The sequence below is a fragment of the Nematostella vectensis genome, chromosome 2 (genome assembly GCF_932526225.1).
Source record: "Nematostella vectensis chromosome 2, jaNemVect1.1, whole genome shotgun sequence".
Lineage (NCBI taxonomy): Eukaryota > Metazoa > Cnidaria > Anthozoa > Actiniaria > Edwardsiidae > Nematostella > Nematostella vectensis.
The window spans coordinates 5,522,732-5,536,558 of NC_064035.1; the positions used below are offsets into that span (position 1 = coordinate 5,522,732).

The 13,827-nt window shown below is 38.2% G+C and overlaps 1 protein-coding gene and 1 long non-coding RNA gene across 2 annotated transcripts; both read right to left on the reverse strand.

The window, feature by feature from the left end:
• Positions 1-1,538: 1,538 nt before the first annotated feature.
• Positions 1,539-3,526, reverse strand: LOC116613043. The gene is made up of 3 exons (XR_004294070.2): positions 3,415-3,526; positions 3,038-3,278; positions 1,539-2,237 (listed from the first exon to the last, which is right to left on the reverse strand). It is a non-coding gene; the product is annotated as an uncharacterized LOC116613043 (long non-coding RNA).
• A 692-nt stretch (positions 3,527-4,218) lies between these two features.
• On the reverse strand, positions 4,219-13,407 carry LOC5505213 (zygotic DNA replication licensing factor mcm6-A). Its single transcript, XM_048724040.1, has 21 exons — positions 13,261-13,407; positions 11,808-11,951; positions 11,075-11,185; positions 10,798-10,960; positions 10,588-10,727; positions 10,404-10,516; positions 8,937-9,000; positions 8,788-8,869; positions 8,194-8,344; positions 7,807-8,090; positions 7,552-7,659; positions 7,355-7,435; positions 7,169-7,243; positions 6,989-7,069; positions 6,851-6,898; positions 6,483-6,549; positions 6,296-6,390; positions 6,002-6,101; positions 5,622-5,843; positions 5,252-5,376; positions 4,219-4,669 (listed from the first exon to the last, which is right to left on the reverse strand). Exons 1-21 carry the CDS (start codon positions 13,350-13,352, stop codon positions 4,550-4,552), a joined length of 2,466 nt encoding a protein of 821 aa, XP_048579997.1. The 5' UTR covers positions 13,353-13,407; the 3' UTR covers positions 4,219-4,549.
• Between the last annotated feature and the right edge of the window lie 420 nt (positions 13,408-13,827).

A 13,827-nucleotide genomic window follows, 5' to 3' on the forward strand; every position in this document is an offset into this window, starting at 1 on the left:
ATTCTAGCCAAAATATATCCGTTTGAGCCTCATTTTGGTGTTTAATCACAGGTGTCACAAGTTTTGTATTTCTGACCACGAAGGTCTGAAGCCCACGCCTACAGTTTTTGCTTGTCGATAGCGCACGATATATGTATTGGATTGATTTCCCCATGAGAGAATCTTGCTGCATCTGATGAGACCCTTTCTGACAAAGAAAACTTGTGGCTGATTCGTGAGCGCTAAATAAGTTGTTTTTATTGCTATTTTGAGGGACCGCGGAGACCATTTTAAAGTGGTTGTGCTAAAAATTGGACCAAGACAAAATTCTGGAGCCTTAAAAAAAAAAAAAAGCCAAAAAGTGGCAGGGCTATAGCACTACCAGCTGCCATCTCCGCGGTCTCTGCATGCCGCCAAAAGCGGTTCCGGCGCGCGGCCACCAAGCTAGTGTCACGCAGGAAAAAGTCACACAGGGTGTAGTGAAGTCATCTTCGATAACTAGATATCTTACTTTAATTAGACGCCGACCTTCCTGAAGTTAAGGGACCGTTATAAGTATGTTTCGTTTAATCAACGAAAAGCGTTTTGTTTGCTTCAGCATTTTATGTCAACAGAGTAACTTTAACCCTTCCTCTGAAATGGGATAGGGGAAAATAAGAAGTTGACCCTTGACCCAATGGAAAAGTAGGAGTGGCGCGTCCCTTTTCAAGTGGTACTTGAGAACAGAGTTTTGAGCATTTGTTTTGGTCCTGTATCCGTTAACTACATTAGAAAAGTTAGGTCTGAGTTCACACAAGGTTTATCCTAAGTAGGCTTCAGACCTAGCCGTCGGTAGAATTTGGTTTTGGTACGTTTTAAGATTTTGAGTGCAAAAATGATTAGAATGTTGTGAGTCATTATATTCATGTGTGTATCTTGCCATGCGCACTTGTACGGCAAGCATGTAGTGTGTTACCACCGTAGTCAATAGTAACCATGTAAACATTACGTAAGTCACGGTAGCCCAAGGGTAACAAACCAACACACCCATGGGGGGGGGGGGGGTAGTTCATTCCTCGGACGCCCATTGGCTTAAGCCTTATCTAAACAGAGTTAAAGTTTTCCATGGCTGTCATTGTCGGTTATCCTAAAGGACATGCCGTCTTTAGCATATAAAAAGGGGTGCGTACCGAAGACCCGCCTCACTTTTAGAACAAACTTGTGGAATGAAGAACAAATATATGTGAACACATAGAAGGAGACACCGATAGAACGAGAAACAGACAGAGAAACACATCTTATACACATCTCGTAAACACCTTGTAAAGTCTTCAGTTTGTAACAGCCAAGAAGTAAAAACCGGTACCTCCCCCAGCCAAGTGGTCAGAGTGGTCATAGTTGGTCTAATCCAAAAATTAGCTGTTACACTAGACAAAGAGAGCATAAGATATCTTATGCTCTCTTGACTAGACCCTGCGCGCAGGGTTGACTGGGGTACCAGATATCTGCAATTTGTTTCGGCCCTGTGTTGTGACATGTATGACACCACCTTTGTATATAATAAAAACATATGTATAATCTTGTTTTTTAATGTAAACACTGATTGGGGCAAGAGAGGTAAGAAGCATAATCTCTTGTGAGGTGGGGGTGGACTGATTGTCCTATTTTTTTACAGTGTAAAAAATCTTACAAATGCCTACTATCCTTACAGCAGAGTTAGCACCTGAGCAACTGAGACTGCATTTGAAAATTGTTTTTCTTATAAACTTTTCTTTGGTTCACTGCCCTCAATGTGCTATCACTAAGGGGTAAATTTATTTCAACACCCAAAGTGAGCGATAATTTAGATGAAATTTATTATTTTATTTATGTAAGCGCGAAGTAAACAACAATATCTATTTATGCTATCATATTGCCAAAACATATTTTAAAGTCAAATGAGAGGGCTTTAGAGTAAAAAGTCACGTTATTTCATATTTCAATTCGCCCATTTTTATATCTTAATAGATGAACAGTTAAAATTTTTAGTCCTGCGATGCGCGTGAGACAAATGACGACTTCCTCACATGAGTTCTAATTTTGTCACCATGCTATCGTACACGTCGTCTAGGCATAGAGACAGTCAATATTGACTGTTAAAGAGCGTAATGGATTTCTTCTGTGGCACTTGAATGGTGTTTTGCCGGAAGGAGTTCTCTTGTGCTGTTCTAATCAGTAGGACTACAGAGAGCTGGCGGCAAATAGCAAAATGGCTCCAAAATCAAGTGTTACATACTGTCCTTAAAAAAGCATAAAAACCGAGTTAATACTCGTATGGAACGTGTCATTATACGTTACGAAGGAAAACCAGTGAATAAAACAGAAAAATAGTGTAAGAAAACCTGGCTAAACCGCGGAGGAGGTGGGAGGGGCATTTAGCATATTACATATATTGAAAGAGATAGAAGATAGAAATAAAGTATCTTGCAGTCAGTGTCGATCCACACCCCCTAACCCCCCCCCCCCCCCCATACACACACACCCAACAGTGTTATTGTCGATGGTAAGCTGACTTCCTGTGTACACATTCCTTGTAACAGTCTGTGGCACATCTAATATTCTATGAGCACAGAAAGCGTAAATCTAATGAGTCTCGTGCCATTTCTTACATTCTAAATGTCTTTTTAGATTTCAAGATCAAGATCAGCTGCATATGTATGGGAGCGAAAATCCATAACTTTCCCTTACCATATGTGCCCCCCCCCCCCCTTTCGAAAGGCCGTGGACCCGCCCCTACTTTGAATTTCAATGTTCGAGAAATATCTTTATTGGATCATTAGGACCGTCTACTAAGTGCAGCACTAAAAGTTAAAACACACCCGAGCCCGTGGGTAAACGGCAACCACCTCCCCAGGGACATGAGAGAACATCAGTAGAATAAAAATCGGCATGATGAGGAAAAATGAAGTTATTATATTTATAAATTAGTTTCGTTGATTTATCCCAAGGCCCGTGCTCTGCTTGGGAGCCCGTGTCATGTTGTTGTTTTTTATTAATATTGTTGTCATTTGGAATCATTGTAGTGCATAGAGGAACTTACCTAATATCACGTTTTCAACGAAGTACAAGGTTTAACTTCGTTTGTCCAGAAAATAAAAAGGATGGTAGAGTAGGAACGTCTAAAAAAGCTAACGCAATAATCAACCTGCACTATCCACTGCCGATGAAATGTCCACGTCTAAAGTTTCGTCACCCATAGGCCATATGGAGATCCGACAAGACGTTTATATCGTTACTAGGATAACTCCAGGAAGCGGTAACAGAATTGATTGAATCTGTATCTGACGGTAAAAGAATTGATTGAGTCTATATCTGAAGGATCAAAAAAGCACTGACAAGAAAATCCCCCTTCCACCTCCAGGCTCTTATTTTACCCCGGACGAGTTAAAAGAGGACAAAACTCCTAAGGGTACGCACCGATGTTTCCAGTAATGTACGGAATATTCATATATGTGCAGCTACGCCATCTATAAGAGAGGAAATCTGTCTCCGAGGCCGAGTTAGGCGTTAAAATGAATCGTGAAACGGGTGTTTCCCAAAAGGAAAACAAAGGAAACGATATCACGTTTGAACAAACATTTTTAACAATGAGCTTAGAAAAACATAAAACAAAAGACAGTTCAACTCATAAAGCGAAAATTGCATCTGGCGCTGACTTACACCCAAATCTCGTACATGGGATAAATCAGACGGCTTCGAGCAGTTCAACTAACGATCATCAGAGAGCAAAAAAAAACTTTCGGCGCCTTGGAAAAGCGGCAATGGCAGCGAAAATATTCTTGGGGGGAAGTAAAGAGACGTCAGTACAAACAAGAGGAGCTCAAGAGGACGATAGCATTCACAGGGTGAACGGACAAAGCGATAAGAAAATTGAGGAACGACGCGGAAAGAAAGAGGAAAAATAAAAAAATGAAAAGATAGATATAATTCGACATCCTAACTAGACATCCCTGATACATTCAATCACTGAAGACTTCCGCTGGTACGTAGTTCCAGCTAATGAATTATCAAGAGAGATTACTGCATATATTAAGCAAAATGTATCACTTTCAAGTCCAAGCACGGTGATTGGGAAATCCAAGGAGGAAAACGAGACTTTCAATCATCTTACGGTGAATGGGGAAACTGCGGTTTATACAAGTATGTTTAATCCTCATACATAATGTTTTAAAAACACTATTTGTTGAGCGGCTTAAATATTAAAAGATAAGCAACACGATATGGCATTCAAAGCCTTATTTGGATATGTTTTAATAAGACATTACACTTATGACACACATTATACTTATGACTTTATACAAAACACAGCCTGATCTATACACATACAGCGCGTGTAAATTTTGGTATGAAAAGCCAAAAAGGGCTACCTGCATTCGATCTGAAAGTGTCCAGTGTTTTCGCATGAGTGACATAATAAGCAACGTCCATAAGTGAAACACGGTATACAATCCTGTTATGGTGATGTAGCCAAAGCACTTAATACAATGACAACAAACTTCATGCAATTCCAAAATGGCCGAAAACCCTTAGACGCACATCTAATCTTTTTCCTCTACTCCAAGAGGTAGTTCGGGTGAACTACGAGAAGTGGATCCTCCTCCTCCTCGTCTTTCTCGCCTTCCTTTTCTTTGTCGGACTCTTTCCAGCTCTTTAATTCAAGGATAACCCCATCCTACAACGAAAAACAAACAATAAAACACTGAAGGTGCATACGAAGACGACGCCGAAAATAACTGCTATAACTCCTAATCGAGGGTTACCTTTTTTACTATTCGAACGCAGAATAACAATCAGACAACGGACATCGAGTATATAATTTACATAACACGAGTTTTTCACAATCTGAGGGTTTTTTATTGATTAAAATTAATAATTGATTAAATCGTCTTATGACTTCTGTAACATTCGAGCCTACTTTACACGGTAAAAAAACTCATTGATCTTTGTGCATCCTAAATGATCATTACCAAGTTGCTGGAGCAGTGTTGTGTATGTTATCGTCTTTTTAAAATCAAACCTTTATTAAATTTATGAACGAAACGACTGGCATTCTCGAGGCTGATTTAGGCAGTATTTTTTAGTCGTATGCGACCTGCCTACGACTTCCACAGACAAGCTTTCTAAGGGCGTCGAGCCTGACTCACCATTAACTACAACTCGAGTTGTAGAGGTGTTGGGAGCAAGTCGTATACGACGAGATCATGCTGTCTAAATCAGCATACAAACTGAAAAAGTACATTAAAGGTCAACTTACATTGTGTATAAGTCTGTCAAGCACTTTATCAACAAGCATCTTCTTCTCAGCTAGTTCCTCCTCTGTTTCTATCTCTGACTGGATTTCTCCCAGGTACCAGTTGACAACCCTGCTTCTGCGAAGACCTGAACAAAGAGAAAAAAAAATGAAATTAATTGACCTAAAGGGTTCAGCTCATCAGAGCTCCACTATAATAACTTTACCATCAGGTTTGAAAAGCGTTGAAAGCAGGTCTGAAAGCATTCCATTCTTATGGAAAGCCTTTCCTTGGATATATTATGACGGGTTGGACTGAAGGCAAGCTCTTCTGTGATCTTTGAAAAGATCCTGTGGTAGCTTAATACATGAGTACACCTGAACCTCTGCATACCTTTTGACTGCTCATCTTCAGACTTTTCCTCTTCGCGTCGGATGTGGAACACAAGAAGATTAGCCATCTCTTTGTACTCCTTAAAGGTCAGTCTCAGCTTGGGCTTGGTAGAATGGTCAGCAACACTCTCTGTGGTTGTCGCTTCACCATTATTACCATTCACAGTGCCATTTATTCCGTTCTGCGATGGTTGAGTTTCTTCATTGTTATCTGTCTCCATATCTGCAAAAGAGACCTTAGAATAAGATACTGTACAAATATTACTGGTGGACAGTTTATCCATACAATCCACAGAGCAACTACAAAGCCTTCCACAATCCAAAATATTATAGGATGTTATAGGTAAAAGCAGGAAGCTATTTCAGGACATTGTTACTAACCTTCTTCACCTTCTTCATCAAACTGTATGTCAGGGGTCTCTACACGAATGATCGACTTGTTGAGTAGTCTGTATGCCTCTTTGACATGTTTTGGCTCAACCTGAAATAATCAGCAAATTTCAATACCATGCTTGACACAAAATGTGGATCTAATAGGCCCTTGGCCAGAAGAGTTAAAAAGAATCACCCTGCCCAACTGCAAGGTCCACTCAAATGCAAAACAATGAGAAACACTGCTAGCTACACAGAAAAAGACTGACTAACACTCATAATATCCCAAAGAATTAGTCCAACCTTGTCTTGACAGTAAAGTCTTGCCATGGCTTCTGACAGCCTGATCATACTCTCTAGCTGCCGAACTGTGATTCTCCAGGCTGACTTAGTTGTACCTTTAAGATACAAAACAAAGTAAAACCTGATAAGATAAAATAATAAAGTACAATCCGATTTAAGCGTGAATATAAAAAAGGTGTAATCGTACTTGAGCCATCTCTTTCTCTCAGGTGCTTATACTGCTCAACCATGTAGTCCTGTGCTTCTTTTGTTATCTAAAATTGCACAGAGATACGATGAATGACAACACAATATTCAATGCTGGAGGGATAACTGGCACAAAATCAGCATCAAAGGCCTGCTTATAAAGAAATAAATTCAATTTACAGATTCAAAAAAAGTGCCTCTACAGTAATATTTTGGGTAATTGGGGGAGGAGAGGGAATGAAGGCTCACTTCCAAGATGGCTTTCCCACAAGACTTCTTTATTTTGCTAATGAGTATGACAACAATTTGGTTCCCAATAATACCCAATACAACACACCTATATGAAATGATAGAAGATTCTCGACTTACAGTGGGTTTAAATTGTCTTGCAAATGTAAGATATCTCTGAACTTCATCCTGAAAAAAAAATACATGACCTCTCAGCATAAGCTAAACAATTGAAAAATACATTTAATGATTAAATCAGGATGAAAAGGGATAACTCACCACAGCATAAACCCTTTCAACAGACTGCTCTCGTCGACTGTGCAGGTCAACTATTCGCCGTGCAATAGCATAGTCAACAACCTAGATGTAGTTGAAAAGTATAATGATTTGGGCATTGACATATATAATATCAGATAATATTGATACTACACTACAGGAGTGCTTTTAACTTCCACATACCTCATTGCATTCATCAACCAATATAAAAAACAGATCAAATCGGGACATGATTGGAGCCGACATGTTAAGGTTTTGCTGAAAATAAATTAAATCACAATGGTATTAAAATTTGATTTATCATATTATAGAAATGATGAACGTAAAGGCAGTAAATGCAACATCAGTATGATCAAAATAATGCAATACCTTTAGTGATTTAGTCCTGTCATATCTTCCACCAATAGGGTTTGCAGCAGCTAAGACAGATGTCCTTGCATTCAATGAAGCCTGTCAGAAAAGCGTCATTGTCTTAATATTTTATTGAAAATTGCTATTTTTTTTACTATCTTTGATGTTAAAGATGCTTTTTTGTCAATCTGGGAATGTGAACTAGATATTCTCACCTTAACACCAGCTTTGGTCAAAGAGATAGTCTGTTGTTCCATTGCTTCATGGATTGCAACTTGATCACGTGGATCCATTTTATCAAACTCATCAATGCAGCAAACACCCTGTATTAAATAACAGTAGTGGGATTGGAAATCAAACAGACACTGGTTTTCTAAAAAAACAACTTCTACTACAGTAAGAAGTTATTCTGCGTGACCAGGGTATAGGTATCAATGATGATGATGACGATGATGATGGTAAAAGCTTACATTATCTGCTAACATCATGGCTCCTGCTTCTATCACAAATTCAGAAGACTCCTCATCTTTGACAACAGCTGCTGTGAGACCGGCTGCACTAGAAGCCTTCCCTGATGTGTACACTGCTCTGGCGCTGAATTCTTCAACATGTTTAAGGAATTGACTCTTAGCAGTACTTGGATCCCCAACAACACAAATGTTGATATCTCCACGGAGACTGGTCTTCTCAAGCGTCTTTTTGGGTACACCACCAAACAACATTAACAACACCCCACGCTTGACTTCATCATTCCCTAAACAGGAAAAAGCAAAAAAAAATAATAATAAAATTAGCAAAAAGCTTTTCTAAAAAAGTAGTCAATACAATTAACCTGTCTTTTCATTCAGTGTGATTACCATGTATGGTTGGGAAGATACTATTGATGATATTCTGGTATAGATTTTTATCTCGGCTCATTTCATAGATCTTTTGCCATTCTTGTGGTGTCATCTGCTTTTTAATACCCTCTGCTGTCATGTCATCGCCATCTAGATCTTTGCCTCCAAACTGTCATCAAACAAGTAAGAGAGATGAATAATCAATTAAAACAATACAAATACAATACAACAATCTATGAACCAGGCAGTAATTTAGTCAGAGGGGTGTCTAGAGAAAAACGCAGTGTGGTGTCCAGGGTAGTAATTCACTGACCACAGATCCATTAAGTTCACATCAGTATCTTTAGCTCTTTAGGTCCCTAGATCCATCTAGAAACTTTTTTTCTATCCAAATACACACATAAAATTAACCATGTATCTACCAACGAAGGGGCAACCAGATTAAAACTCATCTCTTCACATGAGCCTCTGGACATGGGCCTGTTAGCAAAGGGTCGGTGAATGCATCCTGGTTGTGTATGGGTGTGAAAACCGTGTGGCTGTGGTCAGTCTGTCACAGAAATTAGGGCAAGGGTGGGTAAAGCTTTGTTTGGGCATCATTAAGGATCTTACCCTGGGGTTTGTCGCTTGGACACTACATGCCAGGAATGAGAGTCTATAGGTTAGGTCACGCACACCGAGAGCCTTCAAACCCCTGCAAGAAAAGTTACTAATAAGGAACCATCTTCAATAACACTGAAGAGCAATAATTAAGCTATTACCTGACACCTTCAGCCTCGTACCCCTCTCCTGAGGTTTGCCTTTGACCTGTTTCACTTCTAGTACCTAAAACAATACAAAACCATGATAAACCGAGTATTATTGTGGTCATTGTTCTATCCAGTGTGATTTATGCAAGTTCTTTTTCACAGCATCAACAGAAGAAGTTGGTAGACTAATTGTTCAGCACTAAACAATTCTTAAGCCTTTCACGAAGAGCAGTTAACTTTCTTTCTAAAGACACTCAGCTCCACTTATGTATACCTTTGCAAAACCCATTTTTACACAAAACTGTGACCAATAATCATTGTATTTAATTTGACGTGGACAAAATAGATTGCTCATTTTTGGAAGGGGGTCATTTTTTATAGCGTTGAGCATAGGAACTCTAAATTTCAAATTAGATAGATTAATATTTGTGGTTGACTACAGTTAAGAATTGGTAATATAAAACTTAAAAGATTTAAAATTTTCAGGCTTTTTTTTATCATTGATAATTGACGATAATTGGTGTAACAATATTGTTATGTTCAGTTAGTGATTTGTTATTAGTGATTTTGTTATGCAATTAGTCACTGCTCCCCCACGTGCCTTGGATATCACAGTATTGATATATGACACCGGGGTCAGTTTGTAAAAATAGACTGAGCATAAATAAGACAAACAAATTGACCACGAATCCGCAATAAAGCCTATAGAAACTCTAAATAGCTTTTCGTTACATGGTGGCAGCAATTGATTTGAGGCCTCATAATGATTCAATCCAATTAGAACTGCATCCCTGCTTTTGTTAACTCAAAAACTGAAAAAAAACTAATGTTTAAGCAAATTCTATCCACAAATTTTTCTTAGAAATAAGGGAAAAGGCCTAATTTAAAAAAACACACAATTAGACACCTATCTCGGAAATATTTTATTTATAATTATACAGATGATCATTTTGAATAAGAAAAAAAATGATATTACTCTGGTAACAGGGTAAAACAAGGCCCTAAAATGATAGAAAAGGTGCCCTTCAGGATTCCTGAACCAACGAGGAACGCCTGGCGCTTTCGAAAAGTGGGGTCACTTTTCACTCTAGAGTGTGGTATTATTTACATTTAAAAGCCAGCAAAACCACGAGCTTTGTCGTATGGCAATAAAACTTGGTATGGTTTGTTTTCAAGTCCTAAACTACTGATATATTGGTAAACCCAGAAAACCCGGAAATTGAGAGTTTAATGCTACGGGCACTTTAAGGCTAATTAAGACAACAGGATTTTGCTGTATGCAACATGTCAAGCAATCAGCTTGGGTTGTAGAGTGTATAAATCAAGCCAACCACTACAACACAATCATAAAAATGATTTTTGAAATGTTGCAGACTGAAAAGTTGTAGTGTACAATTTTGATCTGAGCCATGTCACATACAATGCTTGCTGACTAAACCACACTATATGAGCTAACAGGTTAATTAATAAGAGCCTCACCTGGTGTTGCAAGCTGCGCAATGTCAGGTACCACAATCAAAGTTCCAGTAAAATCACATTTGTCCCCAGCCTGGGCCTGCTCTACTGCCTCGGCACGAAGAATCACTTCCACACTAAAGTTGAAGAAGGTTAGTAAACATCTCAAATTTTCTGCCCTGTTTTGTTGTTAAGAATCTTTGCTGACCTTCTAGGGATACAGCCCCTTGGTAACTCCGCCTGTGTTTCCTGTATGCGTACTTTTTGAAAATCCACATAACGCGACTTATTGATGTCCAGCGCAAAGCGAGCTCTGTTTTGGCAAATAGGGTTCCTGCAAACTGTAGGCTGCAAGAAAAAGTAATTTTAGAATTATCAGAACCCTGTCTAGCCATGGGCTGAAACATCACTCAATTACCTGAGTATATTTAAATTGCTGTTCTACATCTTTGATAACTGTCTGGCAATCGAGACAAGTGAATGTTGCTGTTACAAGTTCAGGATGAACTGGGTGTGTCCTTACAACCTGACCACTGATGCGTAACAAGCTTCCAATCTTCTGACTAGTCAATTCCCTGATTCTATAGCAAAATAAACCAAGAGAAACCAATTTAAAAGCAATCTAACAAGCTACTTGTTAATGTTAAATTTCACATATTTTGTTTTCAAATATCTAGAATGGTTTGAATGCTTACTTGTGTCGGGTGGGTAAGTCAATAAAGCTCACATAAAACTCCTTATTTGGAGGAACTTGTCCCCTATCCCTTGCAAAGTTTCTCACTGCTTGGCACAAATAGGGAAACACCCTGAAATGAAAAAAATAATGAGGGAATAATCTTCTTTTTGTTGAAATTATTTTTGATCAGTGAAAGTACCTGAAGCATCAAATCAACTTTCTTGATGGTTCTAAAAGTTTAATCAATAAGGATGCAATATTGGAACTATTTGATCTACATAAACATTATCAGCAAATCAACATCACACAAAAAATGCATCAGTATGTGTTACTAATGACAACAAATTTGTGATACCATAATGATTCTAATAAGCGGACGGGGTACTTATTTAATTTTTTTGGGTCTTTAGATGGGCGCTAATTGGAGAGGTGGCGCTTATTGGGGAGGGGGAGCTTATTTCAATTTGGCAAAAAGTACCAGCTTCTGAATGGACTGAGAACAAAACTTGCACTTATAGGAGGAATAATAAATAGGCCTGGTTGTAATGTGAGAATGTCAATGTAAATTTACAACGTTCAAGTGGTGCATTTGTTGATATTTGTTTAGAGGGGATGAGATGGGGCACTTACTTCAAAGAGGGCGCTTTTTAAAATCATTACGGTACTTTCATCCTGATTGGTTATTGTTTTCAAAACTTAGTTGCCACAGGTAGCATTTGTCACACTTTAAAAGTCATACCCAACAAACACACCTGTAATAGTCTTCTTGAATAAGAGTTGCTAGCTGAGCATTATATGATTCAACATCTTGATAGCTGACCACAAGTGTATTTCTTTCTGGACGAATCAGTTCCTGTGCATCAGCAAGGTACTTCACTTCTCCGTCAAGCTCAAACCTGGACAACAAAATAGTTAACACAACAACTTTTATTAAATTCAGCTTATAGGGGCAAAAAATGCATGGCTTTGTTGCTTTTACTATTCTAAGGACTGGATAATCCAAATCCAGAGACAAACTGTCCACTATTAGGGTGTAAATCAAATACAATACATGCAGTTGCCTAGACTTTGGTCAATGTTTTGACTTTTTGAAGCTCTGAAAAAAGCTGCCAAAAACAATGCATTATTGATTGATATGATTAATAGGAACCTTTGAGAATATTACATATTTGACAGGGGCAAAGCATTCAAAATTATTTTAGATACCAATCTCATTACACTGCAATCTCTGACATGGTAAGGCCAATTGTAAACATAGGTATATAGGGAGTATGGGAAGCTACTTGCTTAAGGCTGCAGTGATCACATGTGATAAGGGAGTAAGAGCGGACCTGTTGAGGACCCCATAGTAAGATATGCACTATGACAATTAGGGAAATAGTAGCATTCCACATATTATTTTCTTTTCACAGTGATTCACAGCAACAGTAAGCTGTAGCAAATGGTCAGACTTTTTAAAAATTAAAATAATGAAATTTCTTTGAGCTTTGGTTGTTATACTTCTGAACTTCAAAAAACATTGATTAATTTCTTTGATTAAAAAAGCACTTTGAAAAAAAAAGTGAAATAAAAAACATGCACTGATGAGGACTCTAACTGGTGTCAAAAATTGTGCATTGGTTGATGTCAATCAAATTTTTTGCCCTTCTCTTATTGGTTACAATAAAAGCTGGAAGCACTGGCATAAAAACAGACATAAATACATTCTAGCTAAAAAATATAAATCAATAACATCACAAAACTCAGAAAGGATTCAAACTTTACTACGAAAAATATTCAGATTTTGATAAGATCAGTAGTCAACTGGGGGGTGGCAGAGGATTAGAATAAGTAGGAGTTACATTGACAAATACACTGTGTTTGAGATATGTTAAAGCTTAATAAAATATTTTTATCTGACTTTTGGTGTAGTCGTAAATTGGTACATCACAGAAAAAAAAATATACACACAACAAGGACTTGTTGGAACAAAATACAGAAGTCGCTTGAAATTAAACCAAACAAACCACTTCATTTTCAAAAAATGTACGAGTTTAAAGATAAACCTCAAATTAAACCTTGCAAACGTAGCATCTTATAGTGTAAATATCTTTCAATTTCTCTTGCTACACGGCCATGTGGTTTCAAGGAACGAGTTTCGGAAATGGTTTCATCGATCATTCCCTCGCTAACACAACAAATCGACGAAAACAGAGCAAAACTTACTCTTCTAAAAAATCCTGGAAGAGTTTTTGACATCGATCAGCCAGCTCATCGCGAACATTTGCCGTTCCTGTCGTTCGATCAGCGACATCCATTGCGAAAATCCACAGCAAAGCCTCGAACAACTGATCATGTGAAGGAATTTGGCGGGAAATTTTTTGTATAAAAGGTCCCGGATGAGCAGAATAAATATCGCGCGAGACTAAGACTAGTAGTAACAGTTAGCAAATCTCTATTCAGTTTTGTTCTTGGTGTCGACTCTTGGGAGATTAAGACCCAAACCAGTTTAATTAAACCACCTTTGAACTGGTTTAAGTGCTGGTGTGAATGCGGTTTTAGTTTGTAATAAACACACGGAGCCGTTCATTCTATAGTCTGCCTTTCAGCCGCTTTTAGTGTCACGCACTGGTCTGCCTATCAACCGCTTTTAGTGTCACTACTCGCCCAAACACAGGTAGCCCAAGCTCTTTATTTGTCACTATTGATTTTACGGTAAACATAGGGCGAAAAACAAAATTAGTGAAAAATAAAACACAGCTAGTTGAAAAGACGTGTGTAGTCTAGTGTTGT